The sequence below is a fragment of the Spea bombifrons genome, chromosome 2 (assembly GCF_027358695.1).
Source record: "Spea bombifrons isolate aSpeBom1 chromosome 2, aSpeBom1.2.pri, whole genome shotgun sequence".
In the NCBI taxonomy this organism is placed as follows: Eukaryota; Metazoa; Chordata; class Amphibia; order Anura; family Pelobatidae; genus Spea; species Spea bombifrons.
Window position 1 is genome coordinate 112,806,130 of NC_071088.1, and position 23,357 is coordinate 112,829,486.

The 23,357-nt window shown below is 39.7% G+C and overlaps 1 protein-coding gene across 1 annotated transcript; it reads right to left on the bottom strand.

Moving 5' to 3' along the window:
• Positions 1 to 936: 936 nt before the first annotated feature.
• On the bottom strand, positions 937 to 10,052 carry LOC128473806 (retinol dehydrogenase 7-like). Its single transcript, XM_053456036.1, has 5 exons — positions 9,737 to 10,052; positions 7,169 to 7,427; positions 6,197 to 6,360; positions 5,838 to 5,871; positions 937 to 1,126 (listed from the first exon to the last, which is right to left on the bottom strand). The coding sequence occupies exons 1-5, from the start codon at positions 10,050 to 10,052 to the stop codon at positions 937 to 939; spliced, it is 963 nt and encodes a 320-aa protein (XP_053312011.1).
• Positions 10,053 to 23,357: the final 13,305 nt, after the last annotated feature.

Sequence of the window (23,357 nt, forward strand, 5' to 3'; positions counted from 1 at the left end):
TGTGGGGTGTTCCCGGTCTGCAGTGGTCAGTACCAAAGTATCAAAAGTGGTCAGAGAAAGGAAAAGCAGTGGACCGGCGACAGGGTGATGGACTGCCAAGGCTAATTGATGCACATGGGGAGCGAAGACAAGCTACTGTCGCTGGAAAAAAATAATGCTGGTTCTGATAGAACAGTGCATCACAGTTTGTTGCATATGGGGTTGCGTAGCTGCAGACCAGTCAGGGTGCTCATGCTGACCCCTGTCTACTGCCGCAATGGACAAAGGTGGCCTCATCTGATGAATCATGTTTTCTTTTACATCATGTGGATGGCCAGTTACCTAGCGAACAGGTAGCTAGCGCTTACCTAAAGTTCCTAGCTACCTGTTCACATAGCACCAGGATGCATTCCTTGATGTCCCACCTCACAACTTACAGGACTTAAAGGACCTGCTGCTAACCTCTTGGTGCCAGATGCCACAGCACACCTTGAGAGGTCTAGTGGAGTCCATGCCTCAACAAGTCAGGGGGTATCTACACAATATTAGGCTGGTGATCATAATGTTATGGCTGATCAGTGTACACTTTAACTTAGCCCATCAAGCTAGAATAGAAGTGTGATGTTATTAGTCTCTACCTCACTATCCTGTATCAACACAGCTTTGTTCAAATTATGGTTATTCTTACAACCTTTTGAGCTTAAATGTGCAGCAGTGGTCAAGAAGCTTATTTAGTGCCATTTGATGCACTTTTGAGCACTTTTTGTCTCTCCCCCTTAAGAACCATTATTTATAAAATGGTATAGAACATTTTATGTGAACAGGTTGAACATCCAGCTATGCAATGCTAGAAAGTGAGATTTAAGACATGAACACCTTAATTAATTAATCAGCATTCCTCTTTAATATCTATTGACAGTAGTTAAAATGAAATAATTAGCAAAGCAACCAGAAGAATTAAGTCTGTTTTTCTCCCTGAGCTGGTTTTGGAGCAGAACGACTTAACACATAGTCAGTTATGGGAGTTGGAAGGTAAGAAAGAGGGAGGTAGTACAGTTTGCAATCCCAACCAGGAGAGTATCGTGTCCATGGGTAAACAGCAGTCAAGGCATGTTCCATGCAGTATGTGACTTCACTTAACTTGGAACTGGAACAGTTTAAGAAACACTCCAAATGCCTGTAACCTTTGTACATATAAAAAAAAAGTAAAAAAGAAAGTATTATTAGTATCTTTTTTCCAAAACAGCCAGAACAAGATCATTGACTTGCAGATGGTGGCACAAAAGCAATAACCAAGTAGTTATTCTTATTTTTTTTATAGTAGTACCATAATATTCCACAATGTTGCATCTCTAATTATATTGGGAGAAGCTTATGAGCTGATCGTGGGAGACACATTTGCACAAACCAGCTTTGGTGTTCTTGCTTGGGTTAGTGCTTGATAATGGGGCCTATTTACTAAAGGGAGTTATAGTTCTGGTTTCAGTTCCTTTACTTCACTATACATTATGAAGGGCCAATCCCAGTGATCTTCTGCTGCTAAAAAGAGCTTGGCTGGAAAAAAAAAAAAAGAGCTTGGCTGGCCCTGTATAATGTATAGTCTTATACAAATATAATGTAAGTCTTCTTGCCCAATGCATTATACAGGGCCAGCTCAGCCCTTCATAATCCTGTAGTATGTTATGTGTCAATAATGTTAATCCTTTTCTTGAGGTATCTAATGTGGGATCCGATATTCCTCATAGACATTCCAAACCACCACATGGGACATCAACAGAGTGAGCATGGTTGCCCAGCATTTCCAGGTCAACTATGAATCATCTTTTGCCAAGAAGTCCTTAACCACCTCAACAGTTACACCACAGGAATGAAAGCCCTCCAGATTGTGGGTATTGTTATTGAGGAATGCTGAGGATAAAGGGTGAAGGTACTGATATGTTGGACGAGAGAAGCAACACAGCTTTTGGACAAGCCAGGATACGAAGCAGCAGAGCCCTATCCACTTTGGCAGAGTTAATAATAGAGGAGCACAAAAGTCAGCTCAGATGCTAGAACACCATCCCAAAGAGGCAGTCTGAGATGCCGGAATGCAGGACGCCAGAGCTGCATCCTCAGCAGCCAATGGAGGTACAGGGATTCCCAGCAGCTGGCAGAAGTGCCAGGATGTGGCATGTCAAAACCTCATGCCCAGAGGCACTCAGAAGTGCCAGGATGAGGTACATCACAACTCCACATCCACAGAGGCAATATAAGATGCCGTGATGTAGGGTGACAGAGTGTCAGGACTCAGGTAAGCAGGTCAAGTAGGAGCGTAGTTGCAGGGGATACCTGGGGCTCTGTCTGTACCCCATGAGACCAGACAGGAAGGTACAGACAGGCTAAGAGAAAACACACACACACATGGCTGGATGACACCTCAGACTCGGCTAGGGAACAGGTACCTCAGACTTGGATCTGTAGCTGGACTGGCAGGGGGACTGGAGACCCTCAGGCAGTGCACATGACAGGAAGCCCTCAGGCAGGGCACACGGCAGGAAGTCCTCAGGCAGGGCACACGGCTGGAAGCTCTCAGGCAATCAAACGTGATAACAGAAGGACAAAGTTGACAAGCCAAATCAGTTATCCAGGAGAATGGTCACAAACAAGCCGGGTCAAAAACAGAAGATGAGTAGGAAGTTGCTTGAATAAATATTGGACCAGGATACAGAGCCACAGCAGTAAGCTGCTTACACTGCAATGCAAATGCCCACACTGAAGGTGCCCTTAGAAGGTGCCCTAAGCAGGTACGGCAGTGCTACACCCAGGTAATGTGGCTCACCTGATCAGAAAATTTGTAGCAGGGGTGCTACTGAGAGGGAAGGGTGGCCACTAGTGACTGCTGGTAGGGATGAAGGTAGGTATAATTATCACATGGTTCAGGCTGGCAGGGTGGAATCCAGTGAAAAGAAAAAATGTCGGTGCGCTAAGCTAGTCACAGGCTCAAATAATACAAATGTGTAATACGAGGCCTACCAAACAGGTGTAAGCATGCTGCAAGAAACAGTGTATTGGCTGTACAATTTATACAAGAAACAAAACCTGTCTGCGCAGACAGTTTTTGTTTCTTGTATACATTGTACAGCCAATACACTGTTTCTTGCAGCATGCTTACACCTGTTTGGTAGGCCTCGTATTACACATTTGTATTATTTGAGCCTGTGACTAGCTTAGCGCACCGACATTTTTTCTTTTCCCTGTTTGCACATATTTGAGGTTGTTGGCTCCTCATCAGTCTGGTTGCAGCTTGCTGTCCAGGGGTCAATAGGGAGGAGGTTTAATTGCACCTCCCCCAACACATTAATAAGGTTTTGGTAGCAGTATAAACTGCTTGGTGTGCCCACTATGTAGGAGGTGAGAGTAGGTTCTCACCCTATTGAGAGTGTGCCTTGACGTGGCGGGTGAGCTTAATTATGCTTTGGCCAATTCATATAACCAAAACCTCTCATCTATATTATGTTTATATATTTGTTGCCAACTTTATTAGAAGCGCAGACAGTTTTTGTTTCTTGGAATCCAGTGACAGTCAGAATTTTCCGGGATGCAGGATGCCAGAACTTCATTCACAGAGGCAATCTGAGATGCCAGGATGCAGGATGCTCAGCAGCAGTCGAAAATACAATTGGAGAATATTTATAGAAAAGACACACAGCATGAGTATAGTGCACAAGAGAAAAGAAGATCCTGGACATGGTTATGTCATCACTGAATTATAGTTGCTCCTTGACAAGCATGCAGTACAAGAATAGAAAAATATGTAACCCCAACATTTGCACAAACAGATCTACTGCACATTTGCATTAAATCTGTCATCAGGTCTGTCTATTTTGAGGAGGGAAAAATGTAACTCATGCTGGACCTGCTAGACTCCCTGGTTATATGTACCGTATTTGCTCGATTATAAGACAACCCTGATTATAAGACGACCCCCCAAAATCTGAATATTAATTTATGAAAAAAAGAAGAAGCCTGAATATAAGACGACCCTATAGGAAAAAAAGTTTTACCAGTAAATGTTAATTCATGTAAAGTATGTGAACAATTGTTTGTTAATAAAAGCTATGATTGAGAAAAATATTTTGTTTTTATTTCCTTTTTTTTCAACCTGCCCCCCCAGTTATGCCCATCTGCCCCCAGGCTTGCCACTCTGCCCCAGAAATGCCTTATACCCACTATATGCCACTGTGCCCCATGATATGCCTTTTAACCCTCTAAATGCCACTGTGCCCCATGATATGCCTTTTGACCCCCTATGTGCCACTCTTCCTCCAGAATTGCCTTATACCCCTATATGCCACTCTGGCATTTAGGGGGTTAAAAGGCATATTATGGGGCAGAGTGGCATATAGGGAGGTATAAGGCATTTCAGGAGGCAGAGTGGTGTATAGAGGGTTAAAAGGCATTTCTGGAGGCAAAGTGGCATTAAGGGGGTTAAAAGGCATTTCACAGAGCACTCTGCCTTCAGAAATGCCTTATGCCCCCCATTTAACACTCCCTCCCCTCCCTCCTTCAAACTTACTGGTGCTTCTGAGTCTCCGGTGCTTAGTCCGGGCAGCGTGTACTGCTCTACGCAATTCGCGTAGACAACTTCCGCTTGAGCAGAAGTTGTCTACGTGAATCGCGTAGAGCTCTACACGCTGCCCGGACTAAGCACCGGGGACTCAGAAGCACAGGTAAATTGGGGGGGGCATAACACAGGAGGATCCAGGTCCCCTGCATCGCTGCGGGGGATCTGGATCTTAGTCTCATAGTCAGACCTATTTGAGGTCTGATTATAAGACGACCCCGATTATAGGACGAGGGGTATTTTTCAGAGCATTTGCTCTGGAAAAAACCTTGTCTTATAATCGAGCAAATACGGTATATATACTGTACACACACACATATATATATATATATTTTCTGATAGCACGCTGCATTCATCTTGCCATCAATTTTACAAGATTCCATGTGCCTTTATAGCTCACATACCCCCAAAACATCAATGAGTCACCACCATGCTTCACAGTGGGGATAGCATTCTTTTTGCTATAGGCCTTGTTGACTACTCTCCAAACATAGCACTTATGTTTGTGACCATAAAGTTCTATTTTGGTCTCTCTTCACTCCATATTACAATGTGCCAGAAGCTGTGCCAGAGGCAAGTCAAGGTTATGGCTTTTTGTGGCATTGAGGCAGTATAGGCTTCTTTCTGGTAACTCGTTCATGCAGCTCATTTTTGTTCAAGTATCGTCGTTTTGTGCTCCTTGAAACAACCACTTTATTTTTTTTCCAGAGCAGCCTATATTTCTCCCGAGGTTACCTGTGGGTTTTTCTTTGTATCCCAAACAATTATTCTGGCAGTTGTGGCTGAAATCATTCTTGGTCTACCTAACCTTGCCTTGGTATCAAGAGATCCCTGGATTTTCCACTTCTTAATAAGTAATTGAACAGTATTGACTGGCATGTTCAAGGCTTTGGATACCTTTTTATATCCTTTTCCATCTTTATAAAGTTTTATCCTTGTTACGCAGGTTTGAGGCCATCTGTGCGACAGTTAAAGCTCTGCCAAAATTAGGTCATGCAACGGGACAATGATCCCAAGCACACCAGCAAATCTACAACAGAATGGCTGAAAAAGAAAAGAATCAAGGTGTTGCAATGGTCCAGTCAAAGTCCAGACCGCAACCCAATTGAAATGCTGTGACAGGACCTTAGGAGAGCTGTGCATAACCAAATGCCCGCAAACATCAATGAACAAAGGCAACATTGTAAAGAAGAATGGGCCAAAATTCCTCCACAACAATGTGAGAGATTGATTAATTCATACAAAACATCATTACTTCAAGTTATTGCTGCTAAAGGAGGTTCTATAAGCTATTGAATCATAAAGTGTACTTAGTTTTTCACACATGGCTTCTCCATTTTGACTTTATTTTTGTTTCATAAACAAGGTGTAATATGACAAGGTGTAATATGTGTTGTTGTCCATCTGAGGTTGCATTTACCTAATTTTTAGACCTGCTAAAGAACAGATGACTGTTATTATGTCCTGATATGTAAAACCATACAGAGGGTGTATTTTCTTTTTCACATGACTGTATATATATATATATATATATATATATATATATATATATATATATAATTCTACCTGTAATGCTGACATTTTCACAGGTCAAAACAATATAAAAGACCTTACTTTGTTGGTAAAACTGCTCTCCATATGCTTCCTTAATCTCAGCAGGGGCATTTTCCCACAAACGCTTGAGGTTATTTATATGTGGCTCAGTGTTATTCATTGGGGTTTTGAAAACACCAGGCTCTATGATGGAAACTTTGACACCAAAATCCTGCATTTCTCTTCTGTAAATAATTTTTTTTTGATCAGTATTGGACAATTAAAATGTGGAAAACAATAGACTAAAGTGTTCTTATTTGTAGAACAATTAAGAACATCGAAGACATGCAGATGCAGCCAAATTCTAATACAGCTCTGAAAATGCCTTGTCCAAAAGCAGCACAGGCAGATGTTTGGGGACAAAGATGGCACAGGCAAGCTATTTGGGGGCACAAACGATACAGGCAAGCTGTTTGGGGGCAAAATGGAATAGATAAGATGTTTTGGGACAAAGATAGCACAGGCATACTGTTTCGGGACAACAATCCCACAGACAAGTTGTTTAGGGGCACAGATAGCAGAGTCAAGCTGGTTGGGGGCACTAACAGGTTGTTTGGGGCAATGATGGCACAAACAAGCTATTTGGTGCAAAGATGGTACAGGCAAGCTGTTTAGGGGCACAGACACGCTGTTTGGGGGCAGAGATGGCACAGACATGCTGGTTCAGGACAAAGATGGTAAGGTAAACTGGGGGCACAGATGGCACAGACAAACTGGTTGGGAGCACTGACAAGTTTGGGGCATAGATTGCACAGGCAAGCTATTTGGTACAAAGATTGTACAGGAAAGCTGTTTAGGGGCAAGAAAGGCACGGACAAGCTGTTTGGGGCACACACACGCTGTATGGGGGTGCAAAGACTAGTTCTAGAATGACATATAGAAATATTTTTCCTGCTTGTTTGGGGACTAAATTCTAAAAATCGTAAATTGATGTTCTGTGCCTTGTATGGATAGGTCAACACAAACCCTTTGCAGTTGTGTTATGATGCTTACCGTAAACTGTCTGAAAATGCTTCAACACCATATTTTGAGGGGCAGTAGCCACCTCCGACTGCAGGCAATCTCCCACCACAGCTTGAAACATTAACAATGCGTCCTTGAGCTTTTCTGACGAGAGGCAGCACATTAAGTGTCACATCAACCAAACCAAGAAAATTTACATTCAGCACCTTTGCAAAATCTTCCCTTCTTTGCCATTCATTGGGGCCAAATGCATATCCAAATCCAGCATTATTCACTAGACCCCACAGCCCTGCAATACACCAAAGAGTATATAAGCAGAACAAAAAAGTACATTTTTAATGAAGACAAAAGCACACATTTGGTATTTAATAGTCAAACATGTAAACAGAACATGTGTGTATACTTTACATATAAACACAAACACAGCTTTTGAAAGCATTTGGTGTCTGCTGTAGAGCAAAGAGAAGCCAGTTGGCCTTCAACCTTAAGACTGTGGAAAAGGTATTGCGTAGAAAGGCTTTTTTTTTGAAACCTGTTGAATTTATTTTATTTGTAATTGGGAACAGGATTAGCTGCCCATAGATATAATTAGGCATTGTACACTACGCTTTTTGTTTACACTTTTCACTTCACCCCTAATTTTAAGGTTATCTTTTTTCTAAAACTGCAGATCCGTTAAGGATATCTCTTGTAACTACCGATGAGGTTATGATCACATAACTGTTGTCAACATAGCTCTAGATTTAATTTAATTTATTTTTTATTTTGTTTTTGAAGAGGGGGAAAACATATTTTTTTAATCTCACGGTAGCTGACCACACATTGATTAAGAATCATGGCTCTGTGGGGTCTCTACAGCATATACCAGGGCCAGACTGGTGATGCAGAATGTAAGGCTCCTACCTGGCAGTCAACTTCCTCTTCTCCCAATCCAAAGGGGCTCACAATACTTCGTATGCAACTTAGAACCGCATTACTTTCTTAATGTGCAGAAATCCTGAAATCCGTGCAGAAATCCTGAAGCCCGCAGTTCATGAATATTTATGAGGTGGATCGCATCCTCGACTCTGCTGCCTCACTATGGTCATTATTCTGCCCTCTGATCATTCAGAAGGGGATGGTCAGTGCCCTATGAAGCTTCCAATTTTACAACTGCTGAGTGTTCAGTTGTATTGTGCTGACAGACAGGTTTCCCTGTCTGTGTCCCTCCTGCTTTAAGTGCCTTTGTTACTACCATTTGGCTCCCTGACCTTTTGGCTTTGGACACCAATTCTACTGACCTCTGGCTCCCTGAACCCTGGCTTGGCTTGTCTCCTGAATTCTGCTCGCTTGTGCTTACTGTTACCCTCGGAAGGTTCTGTTTCTAAGTTTGGTCCCTTTCGGTGTGGACCATTCTTAGCAATGGTGTCCATCCCTGCATAACGGGCTTCACCTTGCTACCTGAGTACCTACCTTATACAGAGCCAGCCCTAGCACCTTAAGGCCAGAAAATAATCAAAATGATCTAATTTTGGGACTGGCAGACACCAATGTTTTGAATACTTACAAATGTACCGGTGGTCATACTGTTCTGAAAATGTCAATTTAGAGCCAGGGAGAGTCCAAGGTGTTATTAGACAACGTGATCTCCCATATCAATAGGGGAATTTCCCTCAGAATGTACTATTATGTCCTAAAGGACTTAATAGTATATGTAAAGGTCATTAACAAGTTAAAATAGCAGATGCTTTTAATAATGCTGATCACAATTGTACTATTGGAAACATGCAAGCCTTGCTGCCACATAGTACTAGAAAAAAGCTATATTGGTGGAAAAGTTAGTAATACACACATAATATTTAAAAAAAACTATATTGGTGGTAAAGTTAATAATTCACACAAGAAAAAAGCAGATGGAATGAAACCCAGGATGCCCAGAGGAATCACTGGTGATGTTTATATACAAATTATCTAATGTGTCTCTTTTCAACCTTTGCTCTTCACATGGATAAGAATAAGAAACAGGACCATGGTTAAAAAGAAAATACCAATGTTTGAGCAGAGCCTAAAATGTGAGGCAAATAGGAATATTACTTTGGATTTCATAGGAACTCGCCCCAACCTTAGTGGTTTACTTAAGAATTACCATTTCTGTTTCCTAATTCAATCTTTTTTTTTTTCCAGGAAGCTACATGAGAATTGATATTCTATTTTATCTCAGAATCTTCTTTAGCCTGCTATTTTATAGATTCTGTCACCAAAAAAAATTCTCATTGCCATTATTATGCAAGTTTAGAAAGAAAAAAAGTTATTCAAAGAACTGTCTTCACCCTATCATAAGGAAGGATTTTTTTCCCCTTCCTAGCAATGTTGTCTATTATTGGCCCCCGGAATTAACTTCTTCAAATGCAACAGAGTCTAAAAATTGTACATGCAGGATAGGTCTTTTGAAGAAAGCTATGCGCTGTAGGTTGATTGGCATGAAACCTACTTTATTTTACTTTATATTACTCCATGCATCTACATCCTTTTTACTAAGAAAATATGTTTATTTATTACTTTTACGTTTAATTTATATAGTACCAGTGGATTCTGTACCACTATGCAAAGTTTACTTACCTTCATCTCCAACTCTACTTGAAACCCATTTTGCAGCAGCGCTCACACTTTGACTATCAGTAACATCCAGGATTACTGTCTGCAGTCTGCTGGAGGTTGCTTTTTTTAGATTGGCAGCTGCTTTCTCTGTCAAACAAGCTGCCAGTACCCGCATCCCACGCTGATCCAGCTGCTTTGCGAGCAGGTTTCCAAATCCAGAGTCACATCCAGTGATCAATACATATTTACCTGGAATATTCTCTAGTGTTTGGCTCTGCCTATGCCACCTGCACCAGTAGATCAGAGCCAACACTGCCATCAGCAGGGTGAGCCACATGATGGGACAGTCTCACTGAAACACAGAACAATGTATATGAAGGCACAGCTGTATTGGGATTCTGCTCCAATAATAGCTTGGATGTCTCAGTTTAAATCATATTTAAATTAATGAGAGTCACATCGCTAATAAAGTTATACATTATGCCAGCTAAACTCTCTTGCAGTGAAAGTTCCTAGGGATTTACTTTTTGAATTCCCTAGCTTATGTGCTGCCATTAAAATCTCTTGACCAAAAAGCTTTCCTCCTGTGTTTCTCCCTCTCTTTCTCAACCCCTAGATCACTCTTAAAATATTTTATCTGTTTTGCATGCTCTCTCTCCCCTTCTCTTCTTTCTCTCTCTTCTTCCCCTCTTTATTTCTCCCTCCTCTGCTTGCCTTTATCCCTCTTCTTTTAAACTCACATATAATCTCTTTACCTTCCCGTATCTCACCCTTGCTCTTCTCACTTCATTTCTCCTACCATCTGTTCAAATTGACTGCATTTTCCTTTCCTACACACTTCCTCTTCATCATCTTTTCCTCACCTTACATACCCTCTCCACATCCAGGGCCAGATCAGCTAAGGGGCACAAGAGTTGCTCCGCTGCTGTCATAAATTGCTGGTTGTGAGTTTTGGAATAATGTAGAGATGAGTCAGCAGTCAACAGGTATATATATTACTTAATCAGGTGCAGAGCCAGATCCTCTCTCCCAGACAGGTAAAGTGGGAGGGGGTAAGGTCACAGGGGTGCTCAGTCTACTTCTTTGTTGCTTAATTGCCATCCCTTTCCTTTCTTTCCATGCTACATGGACATGTGTACTCTGCCACCAAACAGCTTGTTTGTGGTGTTTGCCAGGAATCCCAAAGAGTGTGGAGGATGAGCTGCAGCATATCTGTAAGTAATGCTGCTGCAGAAGCTGTGATGAAGCTGCAGTGATGTCATCTTTAAAAGGACCCCCCCCTTCTCTCATACTGATAAGAGTAATTGAAAACTAACTATCACTGGAAATAAACCTGTTGGATGACAAAATGAGGTACCTTAGATATATGACAAGGATGGGACTCAACAAGTATGAATAACAATCCTCAGCCTGCAAGTGTGCCAGGTTTGAAACATTGTGCATTATTAATGCTAAACTGCTGTGTTTACTGCTGTAAGACAGTGCAAAGACTGCACTGTCTTACAGGAATCATTGGAAATGAAATTGACTGTTACTGACACATCGCAGAATATAACAAAAAAAAAACTACTAATATATATACCGTATTGGCTCGAATATAGGCCGCACTTTTTTCCCCCACTTTAAGTCTTTAAAGTGGGGGTGCGGCCTATATTCGGGGTCTAGTGCCCGACGCCCGGGACATGTAGTCCCGGGCGCCGGGCTGGCAGCGGGGTTAGGATACAGATCCCCCGCAGCGGTGCAGGGGACCTGCATCCTACTCTCGGATGTCCTCAGACAGCCTCCCCTGCCAGCACTTTCCACGGGGGGGAGGGGGTGCCGGCACGGGAGGTTGTCTAAGCGCATCGTCTGGATGGTCACCGGCTGCGGCGATGCGGGTAAACAGCCTCCGGGTTGTTTACCTGCATCGCCGCAGCCGGTGACCGTCCACACGATGCGTTTTACCTCTGCCCCCAAGACTTACCGGAGCAGACTCCCGGGTGTCTTGCGGGGCGCCGGCGGGGGACATCTACGCAATACGCGTATACAACTTCCGGTTGTATACGCGTATTGCGTAGATGCCCCCCGCCGGCCCCGCAAGACACCCGGGAGTCTGCTCCGGTAAGTCGGGGGGGGGGGGGCAGAGTGGCATATCTCGGGGGGGGGGAGGAGGAGGAGGACAGTGGCAGCATATCGGGGGGAGGAGGACAGTGGCAGCATATCTCGGGGGGGGCAGTGGCAGCATATCTCAGGGGGGGGACAGTGGCAGCATATCTCGGGGGGGCAGTGGCAGCATATCTCGGGGGGGGACAGTGGCAGCATATCTCGGGGGGGGCAGTGGCAGCATATCTCGGGGGGGCAGTGGCAGCATATCTCGGGGGGGGGAGGACAGTGGCTGCATATCTCGGGGGGGGGAGACAGAGTGGCAGAATGTTTTTTTTTGTTTTTTTTTTGGTGCTTTTTTAAAGAAAAAAACTTTTTCTTTAAAAAAGCACCAAACTTTTAGGGTGCGGCCTATATACGGGGGCGGCCTATATCCGAGCCAATACGGTATTTAAATAACTTTGGACACATAAATAGATTTGATCCAGATACTGATGTTGGGGATTCATGGATAGAGTATCTGTCACAACCCTGGGTTGCCAAGATCCGTTTGTTTAAATTATTGTTGTTATGTGGTTCTTGTTTTCCCGTTTTGTATCACCCGTGTATCACATGTCCTTTTGCCTGACCGGGTCCTGGCCATAATCCTCCTATGTAACCCCAGTTTCTGTGACTTCCAGTAGAGCGGGGTTCAGCCGGCACGGTTATTGAACTGTTTTGGACAGAATATTCTAAGGCCCCCGAGCAATCCATGGGTTCCCTCGGGATCGCCGCCACTTCCTCGGGATCACTCCGAAAACAATGATTTGGGGTTATACGGACATAGCTGAGCTTGGTGGTTAGAGTGGTGTATATAAGGATGTGTGTTTCTTAATAAACTGTTGTTGTTCACCTGAACATTAGTCTCGTCTAATGCTTCAGGGACCTGCTATATCACTCATCGTCCTTTTCTGGACAATTATAGCACCGCGTTTGGCTACCTCTCGGCGGGCTACGATCCCTTCCTCGTAGTATCGTCTAGTGCTGGAAGCAGTTAACCCTTGCGGTTCCGGGAGGAAGCTGACGGGTGTACCCAGTCGGGGTACAGGGCATCCCATCACAGTATCTAGATCAGTATTGAGAGGCAAACAATGTCAAAGAAGAAAAGAAAGTAGCTGTCTTTTTAATGGTCGTTGGTTCTCTATTATACACTGAGAGATCTTGTTTTACCTGCTAATCCATCAAGCATTTTCAGAGCTAGTTACTATTTAGGCGGATCATTATCAACTATGACCGTAAGAGATCACAAAAATATATAGATTTTATTACAGAAGATGAGAACAGACACAAATACATGAAAACATATGCAGTGATACCATTTTGGAGAGTACTTAAAAACAGCTTTGAGAGACATGTTTGTGATGGGGATTAATAATAAAATAATGTTAAGAATTTACATAATATAACCTGACTATGAACCGAGCGCAGTCAGGAGGTAGCTACTAAACATACAGAATAAAGAGGAAATATTTCACAAACAAATAAAAATAGGCTACAGACATAAAGTAAGGTTGGAAGAAAAAAGTCAAGTATGTTGTCGGTGTGGACAAATAATTGCAGATTTTAAACTACACAATGCCATAATTGTGGAATAAGTGGACATGTACGCAGAGTATGCCAAGTAAGTTAGGACAACTGAGGTACTATATGAAGGGAACCAAAGAAGAGTGCATACAACGTAGAAATTAAAAATTCACCGTCAAGTGAATAGAGGTAGATGTACATATAGAAAATTGCCCACTCAGTATGTATCTTTGATACAAGAGGAGCAGTATCAATAGTCTCACTCAAGAACTAAAACAATCAAATGTAAGATTACAAACATATTCCTTACAATTACTAAAAACATTAGGATAGGTTATGGTGATGGTTAAATCTAAAGGAAGAAGTAAAGTCCTTACATTGTATGTCCTAGAGAAAGGAGGACCACCATTGTTTGGGTGAGAATGGATTAAAAAAAAGTTGTGAAGATCACATGATGTTTAACTCAACGGTTATTTCGAGGAAAGTAGATAAATAGACGACAAGGAAATGAATGATATTAAAATTGTTTACTTCAGTTACATAACATTGATAAAGCAATGTAACTTTGCATGAGTAACTTACATGTGACAAACAACAATTTACAAGTATCGCAACTTGAAACTTAGGTAAATACCACACAAACGTGCTTTCGGTATTAATCTGATTAAATTATACTTTAATCATAAGGAGCAAGAGCTGCTAACAAAACCAAAACAGGGAAATATGGGGAAATAAATTACAAAAAGAAACAATATATATTTTATGTAAATAACATGAAATAAATTTAAATAAATAATGAGAAATGATCAATATGTTAACTGTGCACTACAATGCCCATGATGCTCTGCCAGACAAAGTTATGCAGCTGAGCATCATGAGAAATGTGATCCATAGCAGCTGCAAGTAGTTTTTCATTTTCCTAAAATTAAAAAAGAAAAACAATATGGCTTATGTATATGGTCTTCAGCACCCCTTTTTTCTTGGGGTGTTGATGGGGTTCCCTAGTGGTCCAAATAAGCCCTTCCTTTGTGATAATTGCAGTATAGCAACTAACATGTGATATGGCTTTATATCATGGCGCTCCTCTATGATTGGCTGAGCATGATCTGTATCCTGGATATTGACGTTGTGAGCTGTGCATCATGCTCGCTAATATAGTGGATATCGTGTAGGTAGGGACGGCCTTAGGTGAAGTCTGTGCACTGGGGGGTTATATGACCCCTGACCAGTGATGACACGGATGTCATTCATGGCTGGCATTTTCACAAGACTCAACAAATGTATTTAAAACAATACTAATGTCACGTTCTACCCAAGCTGTGGAGCTGCATGTCTCAATCTTGCTTCAGTTTCTCTGTTTTGCTGTCCTGTCCTGTTCATGTCAGATCTTGAGTATGACTGTCTCGTTCCCTGTTGTGCCCTGTATTATGTATATATTGTCTGTTATGTTTCTTGCCTGGTCTCCCTGTCCCTTGCTTGCTATGTTTCTGCTATATATTCTGCTTAGCTTCCTCACTCCCAGCCTGCAGCATCCTGCACATGAGTCAAGTGCTATGTCTCATGCCTGTTCCAGGGTGCCTGCAGGATATATCTTTGCTTCGTTCTGGTCTACATCCGCTGCTATATCAGGGCGCTGGTATGTGGCTGCACAACCTTAGATGCTCACCACCCGGTTGAGTGCAGTCGCCCTGCACCAGGCCCTGTCCTGTGACTCCGCTACTGCATACTGAACTCCTGAACTCAATCTTTGGGCGCCCTGGGTCATTACAGTCGTCTGTATGGACCTAGTTCCTGACAACTAAATAGTTTCTTGGGCTCAAATGTTAGAGTTAAACATTCTGGGTGCTGGGGAAAGTCCATATGTGTGCAATGTGGGTACCAGGGATGGCCTTTGAGGTGTACAACCTTTGATTTTATAAGCACAAGTAGCATATTGCTATTTCAAAACTATTTTTGTTCTCCCATGTCCTGTTTTGGACATTTTTGAAGCTGGTCAGTTCAATTTACACCCATCAAACCATAAATGTTTGAAAACTAGACAAATGCTTTTAACTCTTTCCATGCACTAATTCTATTATCAGCCTTTGTCAGACTTCGTGGTAGTATTTTTTTTGCATTTTGTTTTCACACACATTGTACTTCAGATATGAATTTACATCACCTGGTATATGTCACTGTCAAACACCCCAATATGTGTTCAACAACATCTCCTGAGTACATCCATGGGTTTGTCGGGTTGTTTGGAGGTAAAAGGCCACATTTGGGATATCCGCAATTGTTTTTGACATGTTGAAAATTCTACTCCCATGTCCTATTTGAGACATCTTCGAAGCTGGTCAATTTAATTTACCCCCATAGAACCATATATATATATTCGAAAACTACACACCCTGGGGTATTTCACATGCTAGTATTTTAACTATCTAATTCTACTACCAACTTTTGTCAAACTATGTGGTAGTAATTTTTTTACAGAAAAAAACGGCTTATGTCCGCGGAGATGCGGACGAAGGTAGAAGATAGAAGAAAAGATAAGACATAGAAAAAAGAAGATGAAAAAGAAGCAGAAATCGTCGGCAGATGCAGAAGTGGTCAGCAGAGAAGGTAGGGAAATATTTAGAGAGCGTGAAAGAGAGAGAGAGAGAGAGAGAATGAGAGTGTGAGTGAATCTGAATTAATGTGGGCCCATGTATTACTGATGAAAGTTCATATCTTTTTTTTTTCCAATTAGTTGGAGTCTGACCTTGTTTTTCGTGAATTTGTAAATTGCTGAATTTAGTAAATTTGTAATTTGAACGAATCCTAATGCACGTCTATTGACCACTTTGGCATATAGTGCATGAAATACAGTCTGCCCTTGAAAATAACAAGGGACTCATCAATGCAGACATTCTGCTTGGGGGTAAATTTTAGTTAATTTATTACAAAAAATGTCAGCCGTTGAACCTCTGCTGCTACCCGGCACTTCTGCTGGGGTTTCTGTGACGGAGCACCAGCATGACATGACCTTCCAGTGCTTAGTCATAGATGCCCCGGCGGAAGTGCCGGGTAGCAGCAGAGGTTGCCTACGCGGATCGCACAGACGTTCACCGACTGCCCCCACTAGACACCAAGGAGCACGGGGGGACAAGTCTGGAGATGCATTGGTAAGTCTGGGGGGAGCAGAGGGGCATATCAGCAATGCAATGTGGCAAATAGGGGGTATAAGGAATATCTGGTGGGCAGAGTGGCATATAGGGAGGTATAAGACATATCTGGAGGCAGAGTGGCATATAGGGGGTATAAGGCATATCTGGGGGGCAGAGTGGCAAGCCGGGGTGGGCAGATGTGCATAACTGGGTGCAAATGTGCATAACTGGGAGGCAGGTGGGCAAATAAAAGGAACTAAAAAAAGAAATGCATTTTTTATTCATAGTTTTTATTAAATATGAAAAAATAGTTTACATATGAATTGATATTTACAAGTCAAACCATTTTCCTATAGGATAGTCTTATATTCAGGGTTTTTCAAATTTTTGGGGGGTCGTCTTATACTCCAGCAAATACGGTAAATACTGAATGGAAACCCTATTGCAGGCATACAGTAAATCACAGGTCATGCACCCAAAAGGCCACCCCAGGCACCAAGATTGCACACATAGGACTTGCCCAGCACCCAGATTGGACGTATAGGACCTGCCATTTTAGCACACTGTCAGGAGGGCACAGATAGCTGTCCTTTCAATTGCAGCAGTAATCAAGTGCATCAGATTCAAAACTGTTCGCCAATCCACCACTGAATCCTACAGCACTGTGTGCATAGATAGGGAAAAGTCATAATCCAGAGCTGGAATTGGTGCATATCACTGGCGCCGCGGGACTTGGGGGGACGCCTGGAGGCTGTATTTCCCATTATAGACGGTGGACTATAATCTGGTTCCTTTGCTTGGATTTATGTTTAAGTCACCCTGTACTTGATTAGGGGTACAGGGTGGCAACAGTGTGAGAGCCAGAGCTCTCTAGATCCCAGTTTCCCCCTTCCTTCTGCCTGTCTGACAATTATTATTGGTTCTGATGGCAGCATTGTGTAAATTGGTGTGGTTTTCTGTTATAACTATTTTGCATATGATCTGCATATTGAGTTTTACATATGGTGTGATGCATGCTGGTCATAACTCACAGCCAGCCTATTGAAAGGCTATTGGAGGCTGGTGGTGATTGTTTCCTCAATAAAGTTAGTTCTTGTTTTACCTCAATACGAGTCCTGTCTTGTTATTGGGGTAAGATCGTCCATCCCAAACAGACCTGCGGCATCCCAGGGCGTTGAATCGGAGACAGCCTGGCCCTTATCAGAGACACGATCCACTACATCAAGGACCGACACGTCCATGCCGCTCTGGTCACTCTAGACCAAGAGAAGGCATTCGATCGACTGTCTCATGGTTTTATGAGTCAGGTACTGCAGAGGATTGGGCTGGGGGAAATGTTCTGTTCCTATGCTAACCTGATGTACCTTGATATTTGCAGCTCGTTGCTGGTGAACGGCTGGAAGACTGACCCCTTCCCTGTCTTCTCTGGGGCCAAGCTGATGACGTGATGACGTGACGGGACGTGACGAGCGTGAGGTGTGTCGAGCGTGGAGGTGGCTGTGAGAGCCGTTGGTGCGATGCTGTCCGTCCCGATGCCCGGTTTGCTTAGATCGGAGCTGCAGCGGTCGCAGCGGCTCCGATCACGATTGTGAGGGGAGCTACGAGATCGAGATCGTGGAGGCTGAGGATTTCGGATCCGGTCTTGGCTGTTGCAGGTCTATGGGAGACCTCCGGCGACCCCAAAGATACCTATGGGGATGAAGTGCCCAGGCCAACGGGCCAGTGGAGGGAATGGAGAGACCGGGAGAACGGGTATCGTTCTTCGACCAATCGGTGGTCGACTGAAGCCCTCATGATGCCAAATTGGATCCGGATCTGCAGCTTGTCACTCCCCACCCTCTCCTCCCTCCTCCTTCCTCCCTCCGCCCCTCTCCCTCTCTATTTTAATGAACGACGCCATTAAAGCTACTCCATTACACGGACAAGAGAGTGCTGATTGTACCGATAAAATCTATTAGTTACTCACAGAAGACAGACTGCATAAACCTGTATACCTCAGCAAATCGTGAGTAACATGAACATGAATAATTTGTGATTTTATGGCTATATACTTGGTACATATGTAAATTTTTAAACATTTACTGAAAAAGGAGTGGGACAATTTCCATACTATACCCTATTTATATACTCAAGTATTATACCAAGTGACCTATAAGTTATACTTAATGGTCTTTAGAGCATTAAACAGATATTTGGAGGATAAATGGAGGAGAGGAGAATTAGGCACTGGACGAAACAACTTGCACTTAATAACATTTATAAAAAACCATTGGAATATTGGAATAAGTTGGGAATTAACATAAAGAGATAGCTTGAAGACAATCAAATCTAATTGAAATTTGACAATATTAGAAATGAAAATATATGATATTGCAATTCAATTATATGACTAAGATCGTTTAGAACTTTATATTGTGGATTGTCTGAGGATTGCACCAAAAATATGATTAGTAATTAGTTTGTTCCTCTTGCACAACAGATACAGCAGACAAAAAGTTCAAATTAGATTGAACCTAATCAATATCATCTGCTGAAACAATTGGAACCTAACTGGAAGCGGGAATCTCTCTAAAATAAAAATTTAATTTGAACGAAAGAAACAAGAAAGAAATAACATTATGGGCCCTAAAAAAGAAAAGGAGAAAGAGAAATCGAATTTGGAAAAAAAACAAGAAAAAACTAAACCAATACAAGATTTTTATTCTCCTAAAACACATATTCAAGATAACACACCAATTAATAGAAGACTAACACTTGAAGGTCGTAGAGATTCAATTCAACTGGCGAGAGACCCACCTCAAGATAACGAGGAGGAGACATTTCCTGAATTAATCAATAATCTGTATAAAAAAATTAAGACAGATATTGAAGAAAACAGTTCTCAGATAAAAGAAGATGTTGCTAGAATATATGTACTACTAAAATCTCAGGAAGATATAATTCAAAAAATAACAGAAGATCAAAAATCTATAGTAGAAGAAAACAATCAACTAAATATGAGGATTAAAATTCTGGAAACTAAATTATGCGATCAAGAAGACAAATATCGTAGAAACAATATAAGAATAAGAGGAATACCCGAAACAATTTCGCAAGATGAATTAGAATCTTTTCTAATGGAATTATTACAAGAAGTAACATCGAATCAAATATTTAAATATATACCTTTGGAATTATATTATAGAACTAATAAACCAACTCAAATAAAACAAGACCTCCCAAGAGATGTATTGGTGAGATTTACTAGTCTACACGCAAAAGAGAAATTCAATAGAGGACTACGGGACAATCCAACGCTATCTAATAAATTTAAAAATCTAAAGTTCTATCCCGATATATCATCAATAATTCGCAAGGAAAGGAAATCATTTGAAGAATTGACTACTATCTTAAGACAGAAAAAAATCGAATATAGATGGGGTTTTCCTACTAGTATTAAAATAATATATGACGGTATACCAGTGAATATAAAGACTATAGAATCTGGAAGAGAAAAATTTAAACAATGGGGTTTCTTGTAGAAAAAAATCTATAAAGTTTTGGTATTAATTATAAATGAATTATTATTATATATATAGCGCTAAACAACCCCTTGATTGATAAAAGATTGAGAAAGGAGGAAAAAAGGTTTTTTTTTTTTTTTTTTTAACACTTTATTGTACTTTTGAGGTACACATAATATCACATAATACTAATACATTAACATTAAGCAACTTATATAAGCACTTTCACAGATATGTACCACTTATATTAATTTGGATAATAATATAAGACACAATCACTATAATATATTTTATTTTATTTTTTTTTTTATTTTTTTTTATTTTTTTTTATTTTTTTTTTTTTATTTCTACACTACACTAATTTTGGTGAAAAAAATATATATATATTTGCGAAATGATATATCACTACACAATTTTATATAATTTTTTTTTTTTTTTTTTTTCTCTTCACCCCATCATACTCTTGGGGTAACCTTACACAATTTAATATATCACTAAGGAATTCTTATAAATATGTTTTCATAGATTTGTATTATTTATGTATAATTGATTAAGATTAAGGAGATGACACACATCACTATATAACATAATATATTTGTATAAATTTTTTTTTTTTTTTTTTTTTTTTTTTTTTTTTTCCTTTACCCCATCATACTCTTGGGGTAACCTTACACAATTAAATATATCACTAAGGAATTCTTATAAACATGTTTCCATAGATTTGCATTATTTATGTATAATTGATTAAGATTAAGGAGATGACACACATCACTATATAACATAATATATTTGTATAAACTTTTTTTTTTTTTTTTTTTTTTTTTCTTCTTTCACCCCATCATACTCTTGGGGTAACCTTACACAATTTAATATATCACTAAGGAATTCTTATAAATATGTTTTTATAGATTCGTATTATTTATGTATAATTGATTAAGATTAAGGAGATGACACACATCACTATATAACATAATATATTGGTATAAATTTTTTTTTTTTTTTTTTTCTCTCTTTTTCCTCTATCTTTATCTCTCTCTTTCTATTTTCTTCCTTTAATATATATATTTTTGAGAAATTATATATCATTAAATAACAACTCTTAAATCATCAAAATTCCTTATTTTTTGCGGGATAAGATAGAGGAATATAGTTCAGGACCAATATCCAAAGGCTTTAAGAGACATAGCCTACTTCCACGTTTGGATATTCCTGTAAATTGTACAGGATGGATTTTAAGAATGAGTTTCTTAAAATTGATGTTTATATGTTTGTATGTAATATGTTTGTATGTAATTTTGTAACAGAGAGAAATAGCATTTGGATGTGTAAATGTATAAAGTATGTTTTTAGATATAAGAAAATGGTATCGTTCAGTTTTACAGAGAATTTTCAAAAATGGGTACTTCTCTAAGATTAGTTACTATGAATGTGCAAGGCCTAAACTCACCACTAAAAAGAAATTATTTGAAAGATATGCTAAGTCAAAAAAATATAGATGTTGCGTTAATTCAAGAAACTCACTGGATATCAGATCCTCATAGAATATGGAGATACAAAAATTTTTCAGAAATATTCTATTCTAATTTACAAGGGACTACTAAAAAAAGGGGGGTAGCAATTATAATTTCTAATAAAGTTAAATTTGAACTTATTCTCCATGAAAACGATGTACAAGGTAGATCTCAAATTTTGATATGTAAAATTAATGATATAACATATACAATAGTTAATATCTATGCACCAAATATTAATCCCTCTAGTTTTACGAAAAATTTTTATAATAGAGTACAAGAATTGAAAAAAGGTATACTATATATGGGAGGAGACTTCAATTGTATTGTCGATCTAGTAAAAGATAAGAAATTACCTCCTAAATTAATAATAGATCCAAAAATAAAAAAGGAAGCAAGAAATATGAAAACATTCTTAGAAAATAATTCTCTTTTCGATATATGGAGAGTTCTCCATCCTATAGAACAAGACTTTTCCTTTTTTTCTCAATCACATACTTCTTATTCCAGATTAGATTATATACTAACAGAATCGAATAATTTAAATTCTATAATAAAATCGGATATAGGACAAATAACATGGTCCGATCATGCCCCGGTATTCATCGAATTTAGGGATAATCAAAACTATAGAATCAATAGGAATTGGAGATTAGATGAATCTATTTTAGATAAAGAAGAGATTATGGAAGATTTACATAAACAAGTTAATATATTTATGGAAAAGAATAATAATGGAGATGTATCAAATTTGACATTATGGAATACATTTAAGTGTTTTATGCGCGGATGCTTAATAAAAGCATCCTATAACATGAAAAAGAAAAAAGGTCACTGCTTAGCAGACTTATATATTAATTTAGCTATAAAAGAGAGATTAAATAAACAAAATCCCAATACCACAGATACATCAGAAATTAACAAAATAAGAATCGAGATTAACTCGAGATTACAAGAAAGAGTAAATAGAGGATTTCTAAGATTAAAGCAAAAATGGTATTATGGGAATAATCGTGTTGGAAAATATTTAACGAATAAGTTAAAACAGGAACAAAAAAGAAAGATCATTAAAAAAATAGTAGTGGGTAAAAATGTCTACTTAAACCCGCAACAGATAGCCAAATCTTTCGAAGAATATTATAAATCTCTCTATAACTTATCAGGACCACTTAAATCAAATGAAAAAATTAAAAATTATCTTCAATCTCTTAAATTACCAAAAATAGATAAAGAAAAAATAGAAACTCTGAATGCCCCAATAAGTAAAGAAGAAATAAAAAAAATAATTGAGAATTTAGAAAAAAAGAAAGCCCCTGGTCCAGATGGATATACGGCAATGTTCTATGTAAGGTTTAAAGAAATTATCGTACCAATGTTATTTAATTCTTATGATGAAGTGACGAAGGGATCAAGATTCCCACCGGAGATGCTGTTAGCCTCAATATGCCCTATCTTAAAATCAAACAAAGACCCGAGCGAAGTATCTAACTACAGACCTATTTCTTTAATAAATATCGACATTAAAATCTATTCAAAGATACTTGCCGAAAGGCTTAAATTATATCTTCCAGATATAATTCACATGGATCAAGCCGGTTTTATTATAGGAAGACAACTAACGGATAATACCCGTAAAATAGTAAATCTTATAGATAAGATCAATAAAGGTTCAACATATACTACATTTTTAGCGCTCGACGCTGAGAAAGCTTTCGACCGGGTAGATTGGCAATTCTTATCAGAAGTAATGGAAGCTTTCGGCATCTCGGGTAAATTTAAAAATAATGTACTAGCCTTATATAAAATTCCATCAGCTCAAATCATAGGACCACTTTTTACATCAAATAGATTCGAC

Coding starts and splice junctions, on each gene's coding strand:
- LOC128473806 (XM_053456036.1), bottom strand. CDS start 10,052: ATGTGGCTCACCCTGCTGATGGCAGTGTTGGCTCTGATCTACTGGTGC. Junction 6,361..7,168: donor GCATTTTCAGACAGTTTACG/GTAAGCATCATA, acceptor AATTATTTACAG/AAGAGAAATGCAGGATTTTG. Junction 5,872..6,196: donor AGAGCAGTTTTACCAACAAA/GTAAGGTCTTTT, acceptor ATGATTCAATAG/CTTATAGAACCTCCTTTAGC.